We start from the raw sequence: 20,214 nt of genomic DNA, 5'->3' as shown, positions 1-20,214 counted from the left end.
TGAAAAGAAATTCCTGCACCTCATAAGGGGCAATCCTTTTTGACAATACAAATCTAATAAGTCCATTACAAAGAAAGGACATGGATTGTGGTGGCCTTAGCAGACTTATTCTTCTCCTTGCCTCTTCTCCTCTTTGTAAATTCAGCTCTTTCTGCTGCAGAGAGGGTTAAGAGGAAGAAATATACAGCTGTAGGAATGGAAGCATTATCAGCACCACCATTTTGATGAAACAGCAAATGTTACCGCATTTCCTTTGTTGTACATGCAGCGTTCATAGCTTTGCCACATGCTTTACTACAGGCTACAGGCAGGAAATAAGGGTCCACAGAATGATTCAAGGCACTGGATGTCAATATGCTGTTTTCATTCTACCTAAGTGCAATGTAGCTGAGGAAGAAGTACATTCATGGAATGAAGGAGACTGAGAGACAGCCACAGTAAAGCTTGGCTGGCGCTTTTGTGTGGCAGCAGAAAGACCTCCCTGACAGCCCGATAGAGCCTGGGACATTACCCACGTCTCATGAACTCGAGGGAGAGTATGACAAGACGAAAGCTGAAAGAAATTAAAGACTGACAGATTTATTATGAATCTCATTGAAATGTTAACCTCTCTATTAACTGTTCTGTTAAAAAGAAGCTTAGCAGTAAGGACAATGAGGAACAATAGCCATGTATTCGTGGCTTATTAGCAAAGCCAATTCAAATGTGACCACAGGGGACCAAACTAGAGGTAAAATCTTTTAATAAGTCAATTACTGTCTTTACAGTGCCTATTTTGTCATTGCTACAAATTAAATCTGAGTGGTATTTTCAGCCACAAACCATAACATGACATTACCATCTTAAAAAGCTTTACAAAAAATCCCCCCCCTGCCCCTCTGAATATGCTAATTTTACATCTGACTTTTGATTTAGAGGTAGAGTACACTAGCAGCATTTGAATCAGTGCCACCTAATGACTGCTTAAACACCTAAACACACACACATGCTTGAACTACGCCTCATAACATACTCTAAAGACAATATTAACTGACTTAAAGGGAAGGCGCTAATGAATATAATGAACATCTTGAGTGATCTCATTAGCACATATGTTGAAAAAAAAAAAAAAAAAAAACTGTAAAAACTGCTTTCTCCAAATTATCAGAATGCATAGCGGTCAGAGGAAGCAGACTCAAACTGACTGTGAGACAACTGTTCACTTGGAACACAAGAGAAAGCTTTAACATGATAAAGATGCAATTACAGCCCGCAGGCAAACCCTCATTATCCATGGCCAGAGGAGTCCACAGTGAGAATTACCCCATCCCCACGATGGCCGTTACCATTTCCACAAAAGGACTGTGTAAACAAACTTTCCTCTGGGTGGGAGAATGGCAAAAATGGCATAAAAACACACATATTAAAGGACATAAAACCTCAGGCATTGTTTTATGGCTTGTAACGGTATTACGACCAACTGTGCACACCCAGGTTGTACTGTTCCAAAGCACAGGAGAAAATGAGTTTGTGACTTAAAAGTATTGCAGCGGGGGGATTAAAGAATCTTGAAAGATATATTGAAAGCTTTCCGTCTTTTTCTTTTCCAAGTCTGCAAGGTTATAGACTGCTAACTGTGCTACCCCACTACCAAGCTTAGTGTTGTATTAGACCGCAGAAAGCTCTACAATGAACAGGATAAAGGCGGATAAAGAGCCAACTCATCATCATTTACAGAGCTCTTTCTCTGTGAGGCAAACTCAGACTAACTGCCCATTTCCCTCAAAATCCCTGGGATTACCTAATAGGTCATTGTGCCTGCTTGGAATACAAAAGAATTCATGTCTCCAAGTGACTGCTGGACTAAAACTCTCATTTCAGAAAATTTTTGCTTGAATACAAATTATGCCATCTCAATAAAATTAGCTGAGGGCTGCAACTGTATTAACCTCTACAAAAACAGAGCTGATGTCCTGATTATCAACACACCAGAAGCCAGTTCAAACAGAGCTATTTGAAGCTTTTATCTGCCAGAAACTATCGTAAAACATGAATAAAGCCTCATATGAGCATTTACATGTGTGGAAAATTGTGAAATTCTTCAGCTAGCTTTGCAGTAAAAAGAAAAAAAAAGACAAAACATTTTTTTAGGGAGCATTTGCATCTGCCAACACTGCATCAGTGATGTTAGAGTCTTACGTTTGACAGCTCTTTAACAATCTACCACCGAGTTTTTCAGTAAAATACTTCTTTGGTAAGTTTGAGCAGGCAGGCTGCTGTCAGAGCTAAACCTAAATTGTGCAAGACTTTTTTTCGTCCTCACAGCCTCAAGAAGGTATATTCTAGCTGTAAAACTGTATCTTATACTCAGCCTATTCTTGACTACCAGGAGAGTACATTCCCCATGGACAAAATGAGCACAATGGGAACAATCCTCCAGAGCAGAAAAAGCTATCATCAGCTGCGAGCCTTGTGCCAACGTGAAGAAAGCCAGAACTCAAGAAGGAGCATTAACTTGCATTAGATCATGCCTCTGACAATATCCCTGCTATGCGTGTTTCCCTCTTTTCTGTGGCTGCCAGCTAACCTTGTGGAGAGTGAAGATGAAACCATTCGTAAAAGAAATACATTTAGAGAAAAATCAACCGGAGTTTGACTGCTAGCTGTGGACCTCCAACTGATCATTGATGTGAATAATTGAGGCTTTTATGTGAACCGCTTTCTTTTGACATAATCAGAAATGTTTACTTCTGTGAGGAGACTAGCAATTATCAAAGCCACACTGAATCAAGCCGTGAAATAAATTCCAGCAGAAATGCAAGAATTGTTATCAGAGATGTCATGGTTCTTACATATTGTTGCTGTTTATAGTGAGGTACTACACGAAAGTTGCATTTTTGTTTTGTAATATTATTTTTGGGCATCTCTGCTTTATTTATACAGTGACAACTCAGCTTCAGTTCTTCCTGCAGGAAGACCTGGGGTAAGAAACAATACTCGTTAAAATAGTAACCAAATGTGATGATTGTTTGTCAGGACTTGAGGATTGATGTGATGAAGTGTGAGAGATTATACAACTGAGAGGTGTATGACTACAAATACAGGCATGAGTGAGGCTTCATCTGAACACAGCTGTGATAAAAGTGTGAAACCTTCGACTGCTGTATCATTAGATATTTCTTTACTTACACACTTCATAGTTAAGTAATGTTTTATTTTTTAAATAATGCTTCATTTTAATGCCTTCCTTTAAACAGCTACGATGATCATTCATTTTCAAGAGGCTGCGACATTCACAAGCACATAAGGAAACAGCCTAAATGCTGTTTTCACCCTGCATAGCATAAATGAATAAATCTTGTCTAATTCAATTTAGCCTGTGCAATATTTTCTCAGAGAGCACTGAATTTTTTTCTATTTGGTAATCAGAGCTAAATCAGTGCCGCTCTGTGAAAGTGAATTCCCCCAATGTTTACTCTCATCTGAGGGAAGCACTCACCTGTAGAGCAGTCATGGCCTGTCCAGTTGGGATCACAGCTGCAGGTCCCGGTGTCTGCCAGGAAAGCTCCATGTCCAGAGCACTGGTCCATGCAGGAGGCCCTGGGGCTCTCACATCCTGGCCCGCCCCACCCCACAAAGCAGTGGCACTCTCCCTGGACACATACCCCTCGGCCTGAGCACGTTGGGTCCAGGCAGTCCACTAAAAGGGTTCCAAAGAGACAGTGTCAGATACACCAGTCACCCGCTGTTTCCCTCTTTCAGAAGCAACCTGGCGTTTCTATGTGAGCCTCAGTGTAATGACAACTGCAGTGGGCTGCTGCTGCAATTGGCTTAGCACATGTTCAATAAATGTACAGAGGGAACACACAGAAAACGATGTGAGGAGGCCCACTTTTTCTCAAACCGCAGACAAGACTTACAAACAAGCGAATTAAATGGCTGCATTCACACTGGGGCTTATGGCACCAACCTACAGGTACTGCCCACGCTCCTGCTGGCACTTTCCCATCTTCTCAAAATGAAAATTCCTCCCAAAGAGGGAAGGTGCCTTAATAAAAGCAGAATGCTCTAAAATGAAAGCTACAAAGATGAGAAGCTCAAAGCTGGAAAAACACAGTCACATTAACAGAATGTAAAGGAAATGGGGTAAGTAAGGAAAAGCCTGGGGCAACAGTAAACCTGCTCAACTCGAGTCGACAGAAGCCTCACACTGGCCTTCCTCTGCTGCATCTTTTCTGCATCCTGCATCAGTGTACATTCTATCAAATTCAATTAGTATGCAAATACCAAATTCATGCCTGTTTCTATAGCATCCCTTCCCTTGACAAGTTGTTAAATGAATGCTCGCTTTGTAAAGCACAAGAAGTGTGGGAGCACACAATCATAGCAGTAACATTCTTCGTACCAGATAATATCTGTACGGCACACACAGATGGCAAATGGACGGCAAGCAGGAGCAATGTCTAGCCACCGAGAGCAGCAGGGCGCGCCATAGCAGCACCCGTTTACCATGACATAAATGGGTATAAAGGCCGTTATAGTAAGACAAACAGGATCTCTTGCCTCTTAGCAGATGGTTTGAGCACAAGGCGCAAAGATCAGAGGCTAACTGACAAGAAACTCTCTCCTGGCAATTAATCATTGTGCCTGAAGGTCGCACGGAAGAAAGGTAAAAATGTTAAAGGGCCCTCGTCCACATTCCCCTCCACTCCTTATGGCTAACACTCCACCCAAAATAGAATGGGGGGCCTATGGATGTCACAAACGGCCATTTATCAAACTCCCGGGGTCCATTTTTCATCTTGAAATGAGAGCCTTCAAGAGCTGACAAACACAATGGCTCCTTCAATCTTATCTGGTCAAGCCTTATCCAGCATCATGAATGTGGAGTTCCTAATGGATTAACATCAGACTTTGCGTCTGAACTTCAGACAATAAACTGACTATTTCCATTAATGTAACGCCATGGATCCATGATTTACACAGGAAAAGTCACTTAGGATGCACAGTGTGAAGTGTTATGGCTATAACGCTCTTCATAGAGGGTGTCCTGTCTTTACTACAAGACAGACTGTTAAATAAGCCATGCCAACTTAATAGCTGTTGCCATTATGAGTATTCTTTTAAAATGTCAAGCACTAACAAGCTATGATGGTGGTTACAGCAGCCATATTATGTCGGGTTTTATAAGTTTAGGATACATTACCGTGACTTATTAAAACAATCACCTTCTTCACAGTTTTCCCCTTTGTAGCCTGGATTGCAGATACAGGTTCCCACGATACAGGTCCCATGGCTACTGCATGTGATGTCAATGCACTGGTTGGTGGGAACGTCACACTCGGAGCCCTTCCAGCCGCTGTGACACATGCAGCGACCTTTAAGGTATTGACCATTCCCGCTGCATAGCACTGGACAGGCAGCTTTGAAAAGAGCAGACAGCATACATCCATTTGAATAGACCCTTCCAACCATAGCAGCTTTAAAGAATAGTGAACGTGTCCTAAAGCCGCGATCTGACAACGAGCGTCTGACCAAAATGTTAAAAGCTCCTTTCCAGTGTACAATATGCAGCACAAATTACTGCACTTTGGCATCCAGTGCAGACGTGATCCAACTTCTAACAAAACTAATCAACACATTTCTAATACCTACACAATTGCTGTTGAAACAGATGGCTGTACATGTAAAGATATAACAAAAAACAAACAATCTATTATCATTATTCTAAAACCTTGCCCCATTGTCTTTTTTCTCTTATTTTAATTTGATGAAAAATAAATGAAGCCTTGGTTTCAATTATTGAAAAACTCCATCCCTATAATCTAAAGCTCTCTTCTCTATACAGTTAATCAAGAGTTCTTTTATATGTGACACAATAACACAATCTCCATTAGAGAGACAGAGGTAAAAATTAATCATGGGGAGAAGTGAGGCCTAATTTCGTAAGAAAAATCTGAAGGATGAACTAATTCTAAGATTGAAATTGCCTTTTCGGGTCACACAGTGAATATAATTTGGTCAGCACCCTAAATAAAAAATTATGTATCTGAATGATGTAGATCAATAAAAACAATAGATACTGAGGGTGTGACTCACCTCGCCCACAGTCAGGTCCTTTGAATCCTAAAAAGCAGTGGCATGTTCCAGCGACACAGTCACCGTTACCAAAGCAGTTACTGGGACAGTCGTCGATAGAATCTGCAAGAGAGCAACCAGGAGCTTTTCTGAGCGACGCGTTTTGAACGACAGTTTAATCCCACTCATTTTCTCCGGGTTGATTATTATCCCTTTGCTAATGACAGTGATAATCACAGGCTCCAATCCTGTCAACATTTCGATTTCACTGCAAAACATTTTTGAGTGTTAGAAATGTTTCGAGCAAATGGGAGAATTCACTAAAAGGGTAAACAAATTCTGATCATCTGGGCTTCTCCCCAAAGTTACAAAACAAAGTTCTGAACGCGCTGGGTGTGACAAGTGACACGCATTGTTTGACTCGGACACTTTTATGGCCAATGCAACCAGGCTGTTTGAAGCATCAGCAACACTGAAACCTGCATTTCCCACTGCCATGGGTAATGTTACTGTATCATGTTTTCAGTCTGCTTTATGTATCTGCAGAAACCACGAGTAGGCCAGGCAGGCTACTTTGTGCTGTCTATTCATCACAATGCTACAAGCTGAATGGTGTTTGTGTGTCTATATATATACAGACACACAGACACTATTGGTATTGCTATGCTATTGGTTACACTCTTGTTCTTAATTGTTCGACTGTGTTTAGTTGGATCTATGGTAACAAACTGTACACCAGTTCTGTATAAAGAAAATTAAATTAAGAAAAATGAAACAATGAAAATCACGCTGGGATATTCAATCTGTATCCTGGCACCTTGTCTAGATAAAGCTGGGCTCACATCAAACAGCGAGTAGTTTTATCACAGACCCCGAATCATTCACTCTGATCCAGAGAGCGTTTTCCACACAAAAGACAAAAGGCTGTGTTGTCTTTCAGCATGCCACTGAAAAAAAAACTGCAAAAATGACACACAATCTTTTCTATACTTTCTACTTCTATACTGTTCTAGACCGTGGATCACTCAAGTTACATTTTCAAATTAAATATTTCAAGTTGGCTCTAATGTAGACATTATTTTGCTGTGATGAAGACTTCCTGGACCTCCTGGTGTGGGCTCTTAATATAAGCCATTACAATAAATGTTTTTTAATACTTAAGCAATGCCTTCAGTCCCCTCTTCACCTTTCAAGTTCCCAGAATATCATATGCTAACGGCTTTGTGTGGCGTTATTAATGTATCGTCCTTTGTTTCCTAACAAACTGAGGGCTTTTTTGTGTGCTGCAAACAATCAGCACACCACTCTCCATCATTTCCTCTACTGATCCCTCCAACTAAATCAAATAAATTGACAAAATAATTATTTCTGCTACCATGTTCTGACACTTGCTTTTATTAGAAAGAGGAGTGACCACCAATATGTGAGGCGCTCGACAGCAGCAGAATTGTGAAACATGACGCTCACTGAATTAAGCCTGAAATGGTGCTGAAAAATATTCAATCTTGTCCATAGCCTTCAGGCAGCAGAAGCTCTGAGGCAAAACTTACAGAACAAAGAATCTCTTGTGCTCCACAAAGGGCTAGAAATGTGAGCCATGGATTCAGCTTCCCTTTACTCTGGAGAGTCAATCATCACTGAGGATGCAATGAAAGACACAGAAAAAAGACAAAGAGAGAGAGAGGGAGAGAGACAGAGGCAGACCAGAGATCCAGTGAGAGGAGTAAGGGGTAGGCAGTGAGCAGAGAAATGCAGCTTATGCTTTCAGTGCTGCAGGCTTTTGCCATGTTGGGTTAGCGAGGGGATGCAGGGGAGACTACCCTCTGGGGTGGTGGAGGCAAATCAGCATTTTGGTGAGGTTTTGATGGCTTCCAACAAGAACATCTACCTACAGTGGGAAGCCTGAGCTTTTTTGCTCATATGTAGTGAAACCAGCAGTCTGTGCCTGCGTGTGTGTAGAGTATTACTTACATTGTGGAGACATAAATCTGTTTACACAGTCACATCGTGGGGACTTCCTTTTGAGGACAAAACACACATCTATATGATGTGAATCACGAAGTTTTAGGGTGACGACTTGGGTTAAGGTTAGGGTAAGGTTTAGGGAGGTAGTGGCTGGGGTTGGGAAAAGTCCCTCTGAAATGAATGCAAGTCAGTGTAATCAATATTGGGGATGGTGGTGTGTGGTTATTAGAAATTCCTCCCATATGCACAATTATGCAGGAGAGACTCCTGGAGTCAATCTTGTGGCTGCATGTCGGGACAACAGAATTAAGCAGATTGTGATCTATTGTTCACCAAGTAAGACCCTAAAGGAGCTCACTTAAACTGCACTCTACAGGTAGGTATTCTACACTAATCTGCCTCTAATTAAGGTTACATTATCTTTAACTATCACAGGAATTTCTTTGGTGAACAGCAAACGGTCAAATTGCAGATATTCAGTTGAATAATCGTGAACTGCAGTACTCCCATTCTGAATGCTGACGCAGTTTAGTAGACTACGCACTCCCCATGTCTATTGCCTCCGTTTCCTCTGAGAGCAAGCAGGGGAGGCCATGAATATCTCTTAGCCACACACTCGACATAGGCCAACGCATAAATCATGGATTCAAGCAGAGCTTCATTGAAATTCATTACCCTTCATATCAGGGGAGCTAACTATTGTGCAAGTCTCTCCAGTCGGTGAGGACAGAGTAGCGTGCAGTAGGCAGGTTTAATCAGCGCCTTGCCATGCTCTCAGAAGATGCTCAGCACCTTTGAATGATGGGCGGCTGTGTACTGAGAGAGCCTCTGTTATGGAGTGAGAGAGGATATAGAGTAAGACATTGGTGCTGGGTCTTTGCTTCCTTTTTGCTTTGATCCCCTGTATAGGAAGTCGTGTCTGGGTTGAAGCATGTCTGGCACCAGGCAGCAGGGACAAATGGCTTCATGCTCCAGAGGGCTGTGATACAAAACATTCAGTAGGACACATTTCACATTGCCATGGAACCACAGCCAAGTATGAGGAGCGGCCCAGATTAAAGACAGGGGCACGCTATTCCACCAGATGGATTATGGCATGGCTATGTGCAACAAGCAAACCTTTCATTTACTACACGTGAGGAACATAACGAGTCCCAACGTCGGTAAAATAAGACGTTTTTTCCCACCGACACTGCCACTTAAATGATTTTACCGTTAGTGTTGTATAAACAATGCTGCATTTGTCTGTGGATGAGCCTGTTCTGGATACTGTTCACATATATTTCTATGCCTGGGCTGCTCTATTTGAAGGTCAACTCTATCCCTGCATGGCTCAATACAATCCAGGCAGTTGGTGAGATTCAATTTCTGCTGAAGGGCACTTAACCGGTGACCCATTTTAGAAAGGGCCTCTATGCCTCCCTCTGAGCTCCTGTGGGCAGATCAGCTCTGATACAAATGAACAGAGGCAGAATTCTAGCTCTGACTAACTCTGCCCCACCCCATCCTATCCCCATTCCCATTCGCTGCACAGAATACCTTATCTAGTTGTGTTTTCTCTGATGTAAACCACAGGAGGCCGTCATGCACACCCAGTCAAGAAGAAATAAGCAAAAGTAAACATACTGCCCTGAACCCCCCTCCTTGTGTCATATCATATATTAAGTATTGAATTACAGCTGTTGCTGGTACAGCAAGGGGGGGGGGGGGGGCATTTCTTGCCTGTCTCCACTTGGTGTTACATTGGTGTTGAGGACAGCTTCTCATCGATCTGCTGCCTGGCACAGCCCCTGTCACAGATGGACTCTGGCCCAGGAGCTTTTAATTAAAGAGCATGTGAGAACAGCTCCCAGCTGCCATCCCTGTGAAAGTCGACACCTCGGGCCCTCTCACACCTTGCTTGATACAGCAGTGCTAATCAAAGGCGCTTTAGGGAGAACAAAGAGGAGCGTACAAAATGAAATCACCTCCACAAAGAGCGACGTATGTCTGAGACACAGCCGTGTGCCGTGCAGAGTTAGTCGGAGGAGAGAATATGGAAAGTAGATGGAAATTGGAGCAAATCATGATCAAAAATGGCACTAGCAGGAGGGTACAATCATACTTTGAATTGTATGCAAATGGTTCCCAGAAGCTGGACCCCTGATTCGCTCGGAAGACACTCAGGGTAATGAGGATATTATGATCTTTCAATGCCCTACTCAGGGGCATGGCAGGATAGCACTGATGTCCTGATTTTTGTAATATTCAACTTCACCTTGATTAACCTGCACTTTCCTTTGCTTTTGAAATCTGTCAAAAACTGCCTCTGATTCATGCCCCAGTCTGGGCTGTTCGCTATGGAGTGATGCTGGTTGGGTATTATAGGGATTATGTGGATTGCTATTACAGGTTTCAGCAGCAGGTCATGCCCAGGGCACTCACCTATGGCGGTGGTAAGGAAGGAGACAGTTTCAGTTTCTTTTCCGTCGTTGTAGATGGCCAGGTGCCAGATGCCCGAGTCCATGTACTGGATAAAACCTGTGTCGTGTGTGGTGATGGGTGCCAGGCTCCGCTGCATGGCCACAGGACCCTCCAGACCGTGGACATCCTGGGCCAGGAGCCGCCTCCCATCCAAAAGCTCCACAAAGTCAAACTGCAGACAGACACACAGAAAGTGAGAAAGACTGATGGATGGACCGCAGACACGCCATTAGAGTGACACATGAGACATGAGTGCTTTCAGGCCTCTTTATAGCAGAGCATCATTTGGTCTGCATGAATAACTCATCATTCCAGAGGAGCTTGAGTAAGTCTTGGCACTTCGCGGCTGGATGGGCTGTGATAATTTCATAATCCAAATATCTTAAATGAAACCCTCATTTAAAACTATTAAAGTGAAAAAATGTAAAGCTAGCGTTTACCAAATAACATCTGCAAGAATTTCCTTCATACTGGTAGTGACTCAATGAATACCAATGAGACCACATAAGAAAACGAATCTCGATTCATCTGCCACTCTACGTGCAATCAGTCACAGCACGAAAACTTCACTCCAGATCATTTCTGTTGAAATTAAAGTGGAGAAAAGATCAAAAAATGATCTTTTGACTGGAAAATAAATCACATTGGACATTGGCAATGTTGCTATGAATGCTATGAACTGCAGTTACATTTACAGCGATTCTTAACTCTGTGAACCAAGCAGTCAGATATGATTAATAACACGATATATCTGATTCTGTGCTGCACATAGATGGGAAATTAGTGTAAAGAAAAATCTCCCTTTCTTGGCCCGAGTCCCATATCTTTGCGTGATTCATTGATGATACTGAACCTGAAAGAAATTTGCCATAAATCCTTTCTGCAACAAAGAAAGTGATTCATAATACAATACAGAGATTTATGAATTGGTTTGTATTCCTGACACACTCCTACATGCGTAGATAGATTTTTTTTAAACAATATCCCAATTTATATTCTGTGGAAGAGGAAGAATGGAAGAAGAAACTGAATCCTAGTGCGATGCAGACACGATTGTAAATTGTCTCACACAGTCTCACATTTACAATTCACTACTGTCTTAAAAACTCTTCTTTTGTACAACTAATGAGTGCAACAGAATACAGTAGATTAACTGTAGTAATGAATTAATGGGTGTTAGTGAAACTCAAATATTCCCACCTGTGTGTGTGATGGAGGTAGACCTCTCCTTCCATAGATTCCCACTAAGGCATCTTTGCTCAGGGACACATTAAACTTCAGGTACATGGGATGATCAATGAAGACCTGGGACCTCCAGAAGATACCGGGAGGAATCTGCTGCGCGACCTTGCGCCCCACGTCAATCTCCCCCATATCTATATAGCTGTCATCTGGGAACAAGGTGTCCAATTTGCCTGCATTGCACACAAAGTAAATCGGTCAAAGAGATCACACCATTAATCCAGCATATGGAGGGCAGAGGGAGTGAGTCTGCTGAAGCATGATAGTCTGACCATATCACAGATATTCAATCACATCCCTGACAGCCAGAGGAAAAAAAAAAAACCTTATGAATGGCCATTGCCAACAATTCCAGTCCTAATTCCAGTGGAGGAGAGGGTAGAAAAGTGAGAATAATCTGATTGAACATCTTTCTGGTCCTAAATCAAAACTCTGCTCATGTCCTGAGGAGCTTTGTGTTGATTCTTTAGAAACAGCAAATAAAAGAATACTGTTTAACATGAAATGATGAGATGTGCTAGAGGCACTGATATCCTAACAATAAACTGGGGGTCAAACTATGCTCATTTTGTTGAGGTTGTTGGCTCAAACATGGTATGTTGTTTTACTTTTATCTTGCTCATCGAAGTAAGTAGTGACAAAAGGTTCTAAAGATATGATTTAAAAAGCTGAATGCATGAAAATGGTACGACAAATCCTAGAGCAAATGCTGCTTTAATGTCATGATACAGTTATAATTGAAGTAAATGCAAGAAAGTAGAAATTGCACTTATAGTAGATATGGATCTCTAATACTAGTACCCGCTTAGGTACAGCATTAGCAATGCCAAAAATTGTCCATATGTTCCATAATACACCTCATATTGGACTCCATGGAAATGGCAACATCTGTTTTCCCATGTAGATGAGCTAATTTCAGCAGCGATGTCTACTAAAGCAGACATCCATACAAACTACCCCCAGGACTTGGTGGCAGACACGGCTCTAGGTTACACGTGGCACGGCAGATGGCCGTCCTCTCAACAGTCCATCAGTGGCAGCGGCTTTTATCAGAGTAGACTCACACTCCCCGTCTCCCAGATCTGGGCTTCACGTAATACTATAGCACACAGGCTCATTTTCCACACGTTGGGGTGTGTTTGTATTTATGCAGCACATTAATGGTGTAGTCATCAGGCTGTTTAAATAAATCATAAGCTGAGACCAGTGATAATGGGCATCATGGTTAAATAAATGGTTGCTGTACTGCAAGCTAAACGACAACATAATGCTTTGATGGAAAGACAAGACTCCCAAAGTGAGAACTACACTGAATTTCGACAGGGTACACATCTGCATCACCTTGATAAAACATTAGATAGCTCATCATTGTTTCTGGTGACAGCACTGCAGAATGAGACTTATTTAGAAAACTATGGCTATTGATTTCCTATCAGCAACGGCTGCCATGCAGGGTCTAAGCTCAGTTGTGGTCATGCTTGTTGTTAACTAAACACACTTTCTGGTAAATGAAAAAGACAACTCCTGGATTCATCTATATGGTAATGACTCCATCTTCTACCTATTGTAGTCTGCCAGTGGCAAATCACATGGTTAAATCTGGACCCATTTGTTCAAGAATGGAACAGAGCAAACTTTCCTCAAGTTGAGCAGTTGGTACCATGGGGTGAGCACATGCTTTCTTTGGCTGCCAGGAAAGGCAGCCCAGACTAGGAGATGAAAGGATCACATCCGTTCTGAAGAGGACAGAGTGGCTAATCCTGCTCCAGCCCCTGGATACTCTGTCCCTTAAGCTGTTCCATTTTCTCCCTCCAGGAACAAAGAGCACTTTCCCACTTACAACAACTTTCATAGGATTACAATGCAGATCTCTTTGCATACCATGGAGACGTGTGAACACAATGTGAAACTGGATGACAAAATAATAACAAACTTGCTTGAACTCCAAAATGTCATCCTTAAACTTCAAGATTTGAAAAACTTTTTCCTTGTACAATGTTGTCCTTTTCTAATGTGGGTGCAACAGTGTATTAGGGTCAATTGAGAGTTGTGCAAATAATCCTGACAAAAACATCAGCTGCATTTAGGTTGATCTATTTAAGGATTGTTTGAGGGGGAAAAAAAATAAGAAAAGGTGCACTTACTGTCATCTTTTCCCTTGCGGTCAGGTATTTCCAAGCCTGTGTTGCCGAGTGGTGGCAAGCTCAGATCAGTGGGAAAAGGTAAGCCACTTGTATTGTCCTCCGACAGCTGGTACATCTGTCTCTGCATGGGTTGCAGGTGCCAGTTTAATCCAAAAAGGTGCATGGCTGAAATATTAAACATAAGAGAATCTCAGAATTTATTTATGTTAAGATTACTTGGATACAAAATACAAAAGAAGTACAAATGAACCCCCAACCTCTGAAGGATTTTTTTTATGGGGGGTAATTATCCAAAGGTGACAGCTGAGAGATGGAGGAACAGGAAGTAAATTCCAAAGGATAAGGCACAATGCATGGTTTAATGGTTAATGGCATTTTTTCAAAAGTGCTGAGCAGTAAGATCAGAAGATGAATGCTCCCCTGACCTCATGGGACAACATCTGTCTCACCACCCCAACAACAGCATGGACCATCCCCAGTGCCCTGTCATTTTTCTAACCCCACTACCTTTCCATTCCCCGGCAAAACTAGGGGACAAAAGGGAAAAAAAAAAAAAACACATCAGCAGGGAGACACCAGGGGTTTTTCAATGTGAACACGGTGGATGAAGCATGCTGATATTTCACGAGGTCGACAAAAGAAATGTCCTTTGGAACAATGGCAGCAGAGTGCAGGACAGAGGAGGAGGGGCCGACCATGACAGATCACCAATAAGAGAATGGACAAGATCAGCTTAGCAAGGCAAAACCCACCTTGGAAGTCAAGTGTCAGCAGAAAAGGCTCAGAAACTCAATATAGCTATTTTATTGGTTTGTTGGTTCTTTTAAGCTCCTCAATTAAATAACCACGCAATTCAATTATAAAGAGTGAAATTATCTGACAGTTTCAGACCAACGCTGGGAGTAAGACCTCTCCTCAGTCCTCTCTATGTTGTTCTCTTCGCATGAGTTTCCATATTTTTCTTTTTATAAGATCATAAACTACTTCATGTCACCAATAAGCCTTTGGTGACTTTCAGTAACTTGCATACATAGAAAAAAAATGATTTGTTAGTAGGAACTACAGATAAGGGTCTTACTATAATAACACTTCATCAGAAATGATTTATAATATAGAGAACACAATAACTCTTAATACTCCTAATAACTCTTAATTACAATGCAGTCCCATGCCTGCTAATAATAATAATAATACGTTTCTGGACTCCTTCAAAGCTAGACTGAAGAGACACAGGAACTGTGCCTTCACTGCAGCAGCAGACTAGGAATCTACAAACTCCATCACCCACAACTGTTTGGCAACTTCATCATGGAAAAATTTGTGGAAGCGTCGGTAAAAATGGCCTTTCTGTGCATCTCGTAGCGATGTGCAGTGGAACAGGGTGCATCAATGTTTCAAAACTACTGTGTCTTTATCAGGGTAAGAAAAAGTGCTTTATTAATAGTCAAATACCAAACTGGAGGCCCTAAGTTGCTTCATAAAGCAATGGCCATTCTATTAAACCTCTCCAGTTCAAAAATCAGTGATCTCCAAGAGCAAAAGGATGGTTTACTTGTCCAGCCACAGCTATCAACTTCAAATTAGCTGAAACCATCACACGAATGCAACAAGTGTCAGTTCAAACTATAGAGTCTGATGAATGGAATAAATTGGATCATTAGCAGATGAAACTCCATCAAACACAATCAGTTGGCCCAGGATTAAGAGTCTTTTGTTATAGAACTAGACGTGTACGACATGTTCAGAGAATATTTTCATGATGCACATTAGACAGTCACTGAAAAATTTAGATGAGCTAAATGAACTGAAAGAAAGGTAGCAACACTGTGGTTATCAGGGAAAAGACAGTACAAACATTCCCTAAGATGATAAAAGTTCAACTACGATAGCAGCATCTGTCTGTCCAGTGCCTGTGGAAGTGACTGTGTCAGTGGAGGACAACCAGCAAAGGGACAGATGGCTTTGTTTGTCATTCTGTAAGCTCCAGAAAGACATTCCTTTTGATTTGTAGCTCTATGTTGACTGGTGAAATGGAATGGAACGTGTCAGTGTATGTTGTTGGCAGAACCATCACAAAGTCACCAGGCAGGGAGTCATTCCAAGAGTCCTGTAATCACATCTCTGTGAGCCCTGTTCTTTGTCCCATCCGTCCCTGAGGCCTTTAATGGAAAAATAGTTGGAAGACGCCTCCATTGCATACACATTTACTTTAACGTCTTCTTGGTATCTATGATATGCAAAGCATTGGATCTGAAACCAGTGAATAGCGTCCTGGTTTACCTTTTCAGACATTGCAAACACTGCGCAATGACACTCGGAAGGCTGCTGCAGTTGGCTGCAAAATAAAGACAGGTTGTAGGAAAAAGACGGTACCGCTAATGAGACGGGTACAGGCAGAAACAAGATGTGTCTGAGTTCCAGCGATGCCACTGACCTGTCAAGAGTATTGAACTTTGTAGCATCGCCCATTTTGTGCACATTGTGCCCTCCTTTCGCTTATCTCTTGGCAGGAAGTTGGGTCACGCCATGTGCCAATTACAGAACAGAGGTACTGTAGTACTGTACTGTAGTGGAGACTTCTAAGCCAATCTGAGGAAGTCAGGGCTCATTGCTGTGAGTCATCCACCTGCATTCCTGTACTTCTATCCTCTGATCTGAAGAGCACTTTCCAACTAGTGCACACTTCAAGGGAAGCTCTGATGAGAGGAACCCTTTTTCTCATCTTGCTGGTCAAAATCATCAAACTCTGTGAGCATCTAATAAAGGCAAACTATCTTTAGGTCTGTCAAAAAGCCAGCATAAAATACAGTCTCTTATATATGTCCTGCAATGAAAAACGTTTTATTAATCTATTTAAAAAGAAAAAAGTTTAGTGAAGGTGTTAAACATGACAGCCATGTTTCACCAAACTGCATGCATCTTTGCAATATGCATGTTGGGCAGTACAGAAATTGCAAACTTCCATATAAGCCATTACTCTGAGACATGCCACCACTCCCGTGTTGCATTTTTCTAAAAAAACAAAGCATTATTAAACAAAACAAAGAGTTTACCCTTTGTTTACACTGTTGTTTAGCTAATGCCTTTGTTGATACTGTCAGCAAACAAGCACCAACATTATGTGGAATGATTCTGACTGTGAGGAAAAAAAAAAAAAAGAAATAATAGAGAAACCAACTAAAATGGAAGGCATGTACGCGAGTATGAGTGAGAACAGCATTAATTAATTTGCTTATATTTGCATGTACAGCTTGAATGTTGAGTTCGAGTTCAGCCGAGGTTAAAGATCAATGCCGCAGGGTATCTTACATGAATACTCCTTTGTGTTTCAACCCTATCACCATGCCTTTATAATTATAAAGATCAATATGTGGTGCAACAACAGTCCAACAAATCTTTGTCTATTGCAGCCAATCCAGATCCATATTTTGTGTGTGCTGGCAGACGGAGCAGTCCCCTCCGTCTGCCAGCACAGGTAACAGTCAGACCTGGGTTTGGGATTTGTGAATGAAGCTTGCTTGTTAACATATAAATACTTTTTGAGCAAATGGAAAATGGAAACCCTACATCACAACAACACACAGCCTGCTGTTTAACGCAGCATGTTTGGCAGCTATATGTGGCTACCACACTTGCTAATTTTCACCAATTAGTCGCAATGAGAGGGGGATGATTATTGTTTCAACTGGTGTTTGCCAGTGACGTGAAAGTATACAGTACATTGTTTAGTTGTTTTACATCCATATAATATGCGCAATGTTGTGCAGGCACATTAGTAGGATAAACACTTGTTCTGACAGAAATATTGTGTTAAAATATTACTAAAACCTAGAAGACATAGCCAGGGTTTGTAGCTGTGCACAGTGGTATGCGAATGCAGCAAATTAAACAAATGGGAGTTTCACTAAAAGCAGAACAAACACTTTTTCATGCTTTCATTGCATGTAACAATTATGTACTTGAATGGTTTTTGGTCTTGAGGTATAGGCAATATTTAAAATTGATTTAACATTCATGATAAAAGCACTGGAGCATTTCTTTAAGATTACAAATAAGCTGAAGGAGCACTTCTTTTATTTCGAGTTAACGTCATCATTGACAAACAGTACAAACATGAAAAGCCAAAGTGAAAGAAAGCGGTTATTTTCTGAAGAACTGAAAGAGACACAAACAGGTAAAATCTGTGTTGCAGAGCATGCAGTGCAACATTTTCTCGGGCCCAACCTATTTGTCCTTGGGTAGATACCCAGGGTGAATGGAAGTGAACACAGGAGGATACTGATGACCTTAAAATGAGGAACATATAACAAATGTGCTAATGAGCGAGCGACCACAGAGAAAATAGTGCCATCTTAAGCCCCCGACCTTTTTGCACTTCAAAATGTGCCAATTTACAAAGCGGTGACAAAATAAAACCATGCTGCAAGTCAAAACATCTGTCATGAGGCATAATTGGGTTCATTAGACATCTCACCCAGACTTCCCAATTACAGGCCTCAATAATTAATTACACTTGAAATTAAATGTATTTTCTCATCAGCCTTTAATTAAACATGGCCCTCATTCTTGATTGGAAATTCCGATCTTAGGGTGAGGTTTGGTCTCCAACATGTTTACTTGTGGTGCATCGGGAGATGGTATGAGTTTTGCAGGGTATAATTACACAGTCTGATTAAGCGCTATCAGGATGATGGGGCTCTCTGGCTTTTGGCCAAGTCACAAGCAGTAAACTGTAGACACATACTGTATCTCTACTTCTACAGCCAAACCACACTGCTGACGCCAACAGCAACCCAAACCAGACCTTGCTCTCATCCACCGCCGCTGATTTCAAATAGCTGGATACGTAGATAATCACGATGAGCAGAAACCAGCTGATTCTTTTTTAAATCCATCTGAATTTCAAATGAAACTATTTAAATGGCTCCGGTGACAAAAAAATGAATAATCAGATTTTAGTTCCTCTGGCCTCAAGGAGAAGTAGAAACGATAGCTTTGTGAGTTTTACGGTGTAATGCGTATCTCTAACAAATGTCCTCAATGAAGAATCCATTTATCTCACTGATTAAGGCCATGCAGAAGGATCTGGTTGTTCTTTCATTGACTTCATGCATATGAACTACAACGTTCTCACCATCCATCTATTTGAAAAACGGTTTCAATTTTTCTGTGTGAGACAGTGTAACCATTTATATGTTAAACAGGTATTCACAGCCAATCAGATGTACTTTATATGGTAAAATATAATATATTAAATAGAAGTGTGTATCAACTCCTTATTTGAATTTGTAACAACGGACCAGGCGGAACTTTCATTACTTGAAAGAAAAAGGTGCTGCTTGCTTTTTCATGTAGATCCCCTCATCCATGGAACTGTCTGCCAACCGAAGCAACAATGATGTTAAACAGTATCTAAATCCAGACCTCAAACATACCTGTTTGGCATTACATTTAGATAATGTCTTCTCTTTCCTCACTGCACTACAGGAGTCCTGTCACCCGGCCTTTAAACATGTAGTGATAACAACAAATATTCTCTGATAAGCAAATGTGTATTTCGCTGTGCAATCACCAAACGATTTACCAACTGTGATTTCACTTGTAGCTAGTTAAAATGTTGGGAACACTTGCTTTAAGTGCCAGGTCTTGGGAAGAATTAAAGAACAGCTAAAAAAAAAATCTCTGCCACCATGAAGACTTGATTACTGGCAGAGCGACAGCTTGCTTGAAATAAACATAAGATGAACTGGGAAGCTAGCAGTGATAGCAGTGACAGCCAGCGTGCTTGAACAGACCACAAGAAAATCAACATAAAATCCAAGTAAGAACACGGAGTTAGTAACACAGTTTACTGCGTGATGAAATACAGACAGACAACATCACACCAATTACTTCCAGAATCCACTTAGATGTATTTTTAACTTAAATAAGACTTTTTACAGAATATTTCACCTTTACTCATGAGATACTGTGTCAACAGTTTTGTATACAGATGAAATAGATAAATAGAAAACTATTTCCAGATATGAATATCATTCCCTCAGGGAAGGACAGCAGTCAAAGAAAGCAGAACTGATTTAATAGCATAACTCAGATATCACAGCTGGTAGTCCTTACTGAGCGGGGACCTGGGTATGCTGGCCAGGGGATCTTAAATCAAATAAGATGAATATTCTAAATGTGCAGTCCTCTCCTGTGTGATGGCTGATGTCTTTTTAATTCATTCCCTATCTGACCTATTCGCAAGAGCAAGAAACCGGACTGCCCATCTCTGCAGATTTAGTCAACCCAATCTATGAATGATAATGTTATTTCGGATGAGGTGCGTGGGCGAGGAGTCAAT

At 41.4% G+C, this 20,214-nt stretch overlaps 1 protein-coding gene across 4 annotated transcripts in view; it reads right to left on the bottom strand.

Moving 5' to 3' along the window:
- The window catches only part of tenm4 (teneurin transmembrane protein 4), a 146,445-nt gene that overhangs the window by 56,632 nt on the left and 69,599 nt on the right, over nucleotides 1-20,214 (bottom strand). For all 4 annotated transcript variants that reach the window (XM_070969824.1, XM_070969821.1, XM_070969822.1 and 1 more), the window contains 6 exons: nucleotides 13,872-14,036; nucleotides 11,686-11,900; nucleotides 10,447-10,657; nucleotides 6,079-6,180; nucleotides 5,208-5,402; nucleotides 3,479-3,679 (listed from right to left, as the gene is read on the bottom strand). In XM_070969824.1, the coding sequence (XP_070825925.1) occupies nucleotides 3,479-3,679; nucleotides 5,208-5,402; nucleotides 6,079-6,180; nucleotides 10,447-10,657; nucleotides 11,686-11,900; nucleotides 13,872-14,036 (1,089 nt within the window). The remainder of the gene's footprint in view (nucleotides 1-3,478; nucleotides 3,680-5,207; nucleotides 5,403-6,078; nucleotides 6,181-10,446; nucleotides 10,658-11,685; nucleotides 11,901-13,871; nucleotides 14,037-20,214) is intronic.

The sequence above is a fragment of the Chaetodon trifascialis genome, chromosome 9, assembly GCF_039877785.1.
Source record: "Chaetodon trifascialis isolate fChaTrf1 chromosome 9, fChaTrf1.hap1, whole genome shotgun sequence".
Taxonomy (NCBI): Eukaryota; Metazoa; Chordata; class Actinopteri; order Chaetodontiformes; family Chaetodontidae; genus Chaetodon; species Chaetodon trifascialis.
Note: the sequence above shows the minus strand (reverse complement) of the source record. Positions and strands in the feature narration are given on the sequence as shown.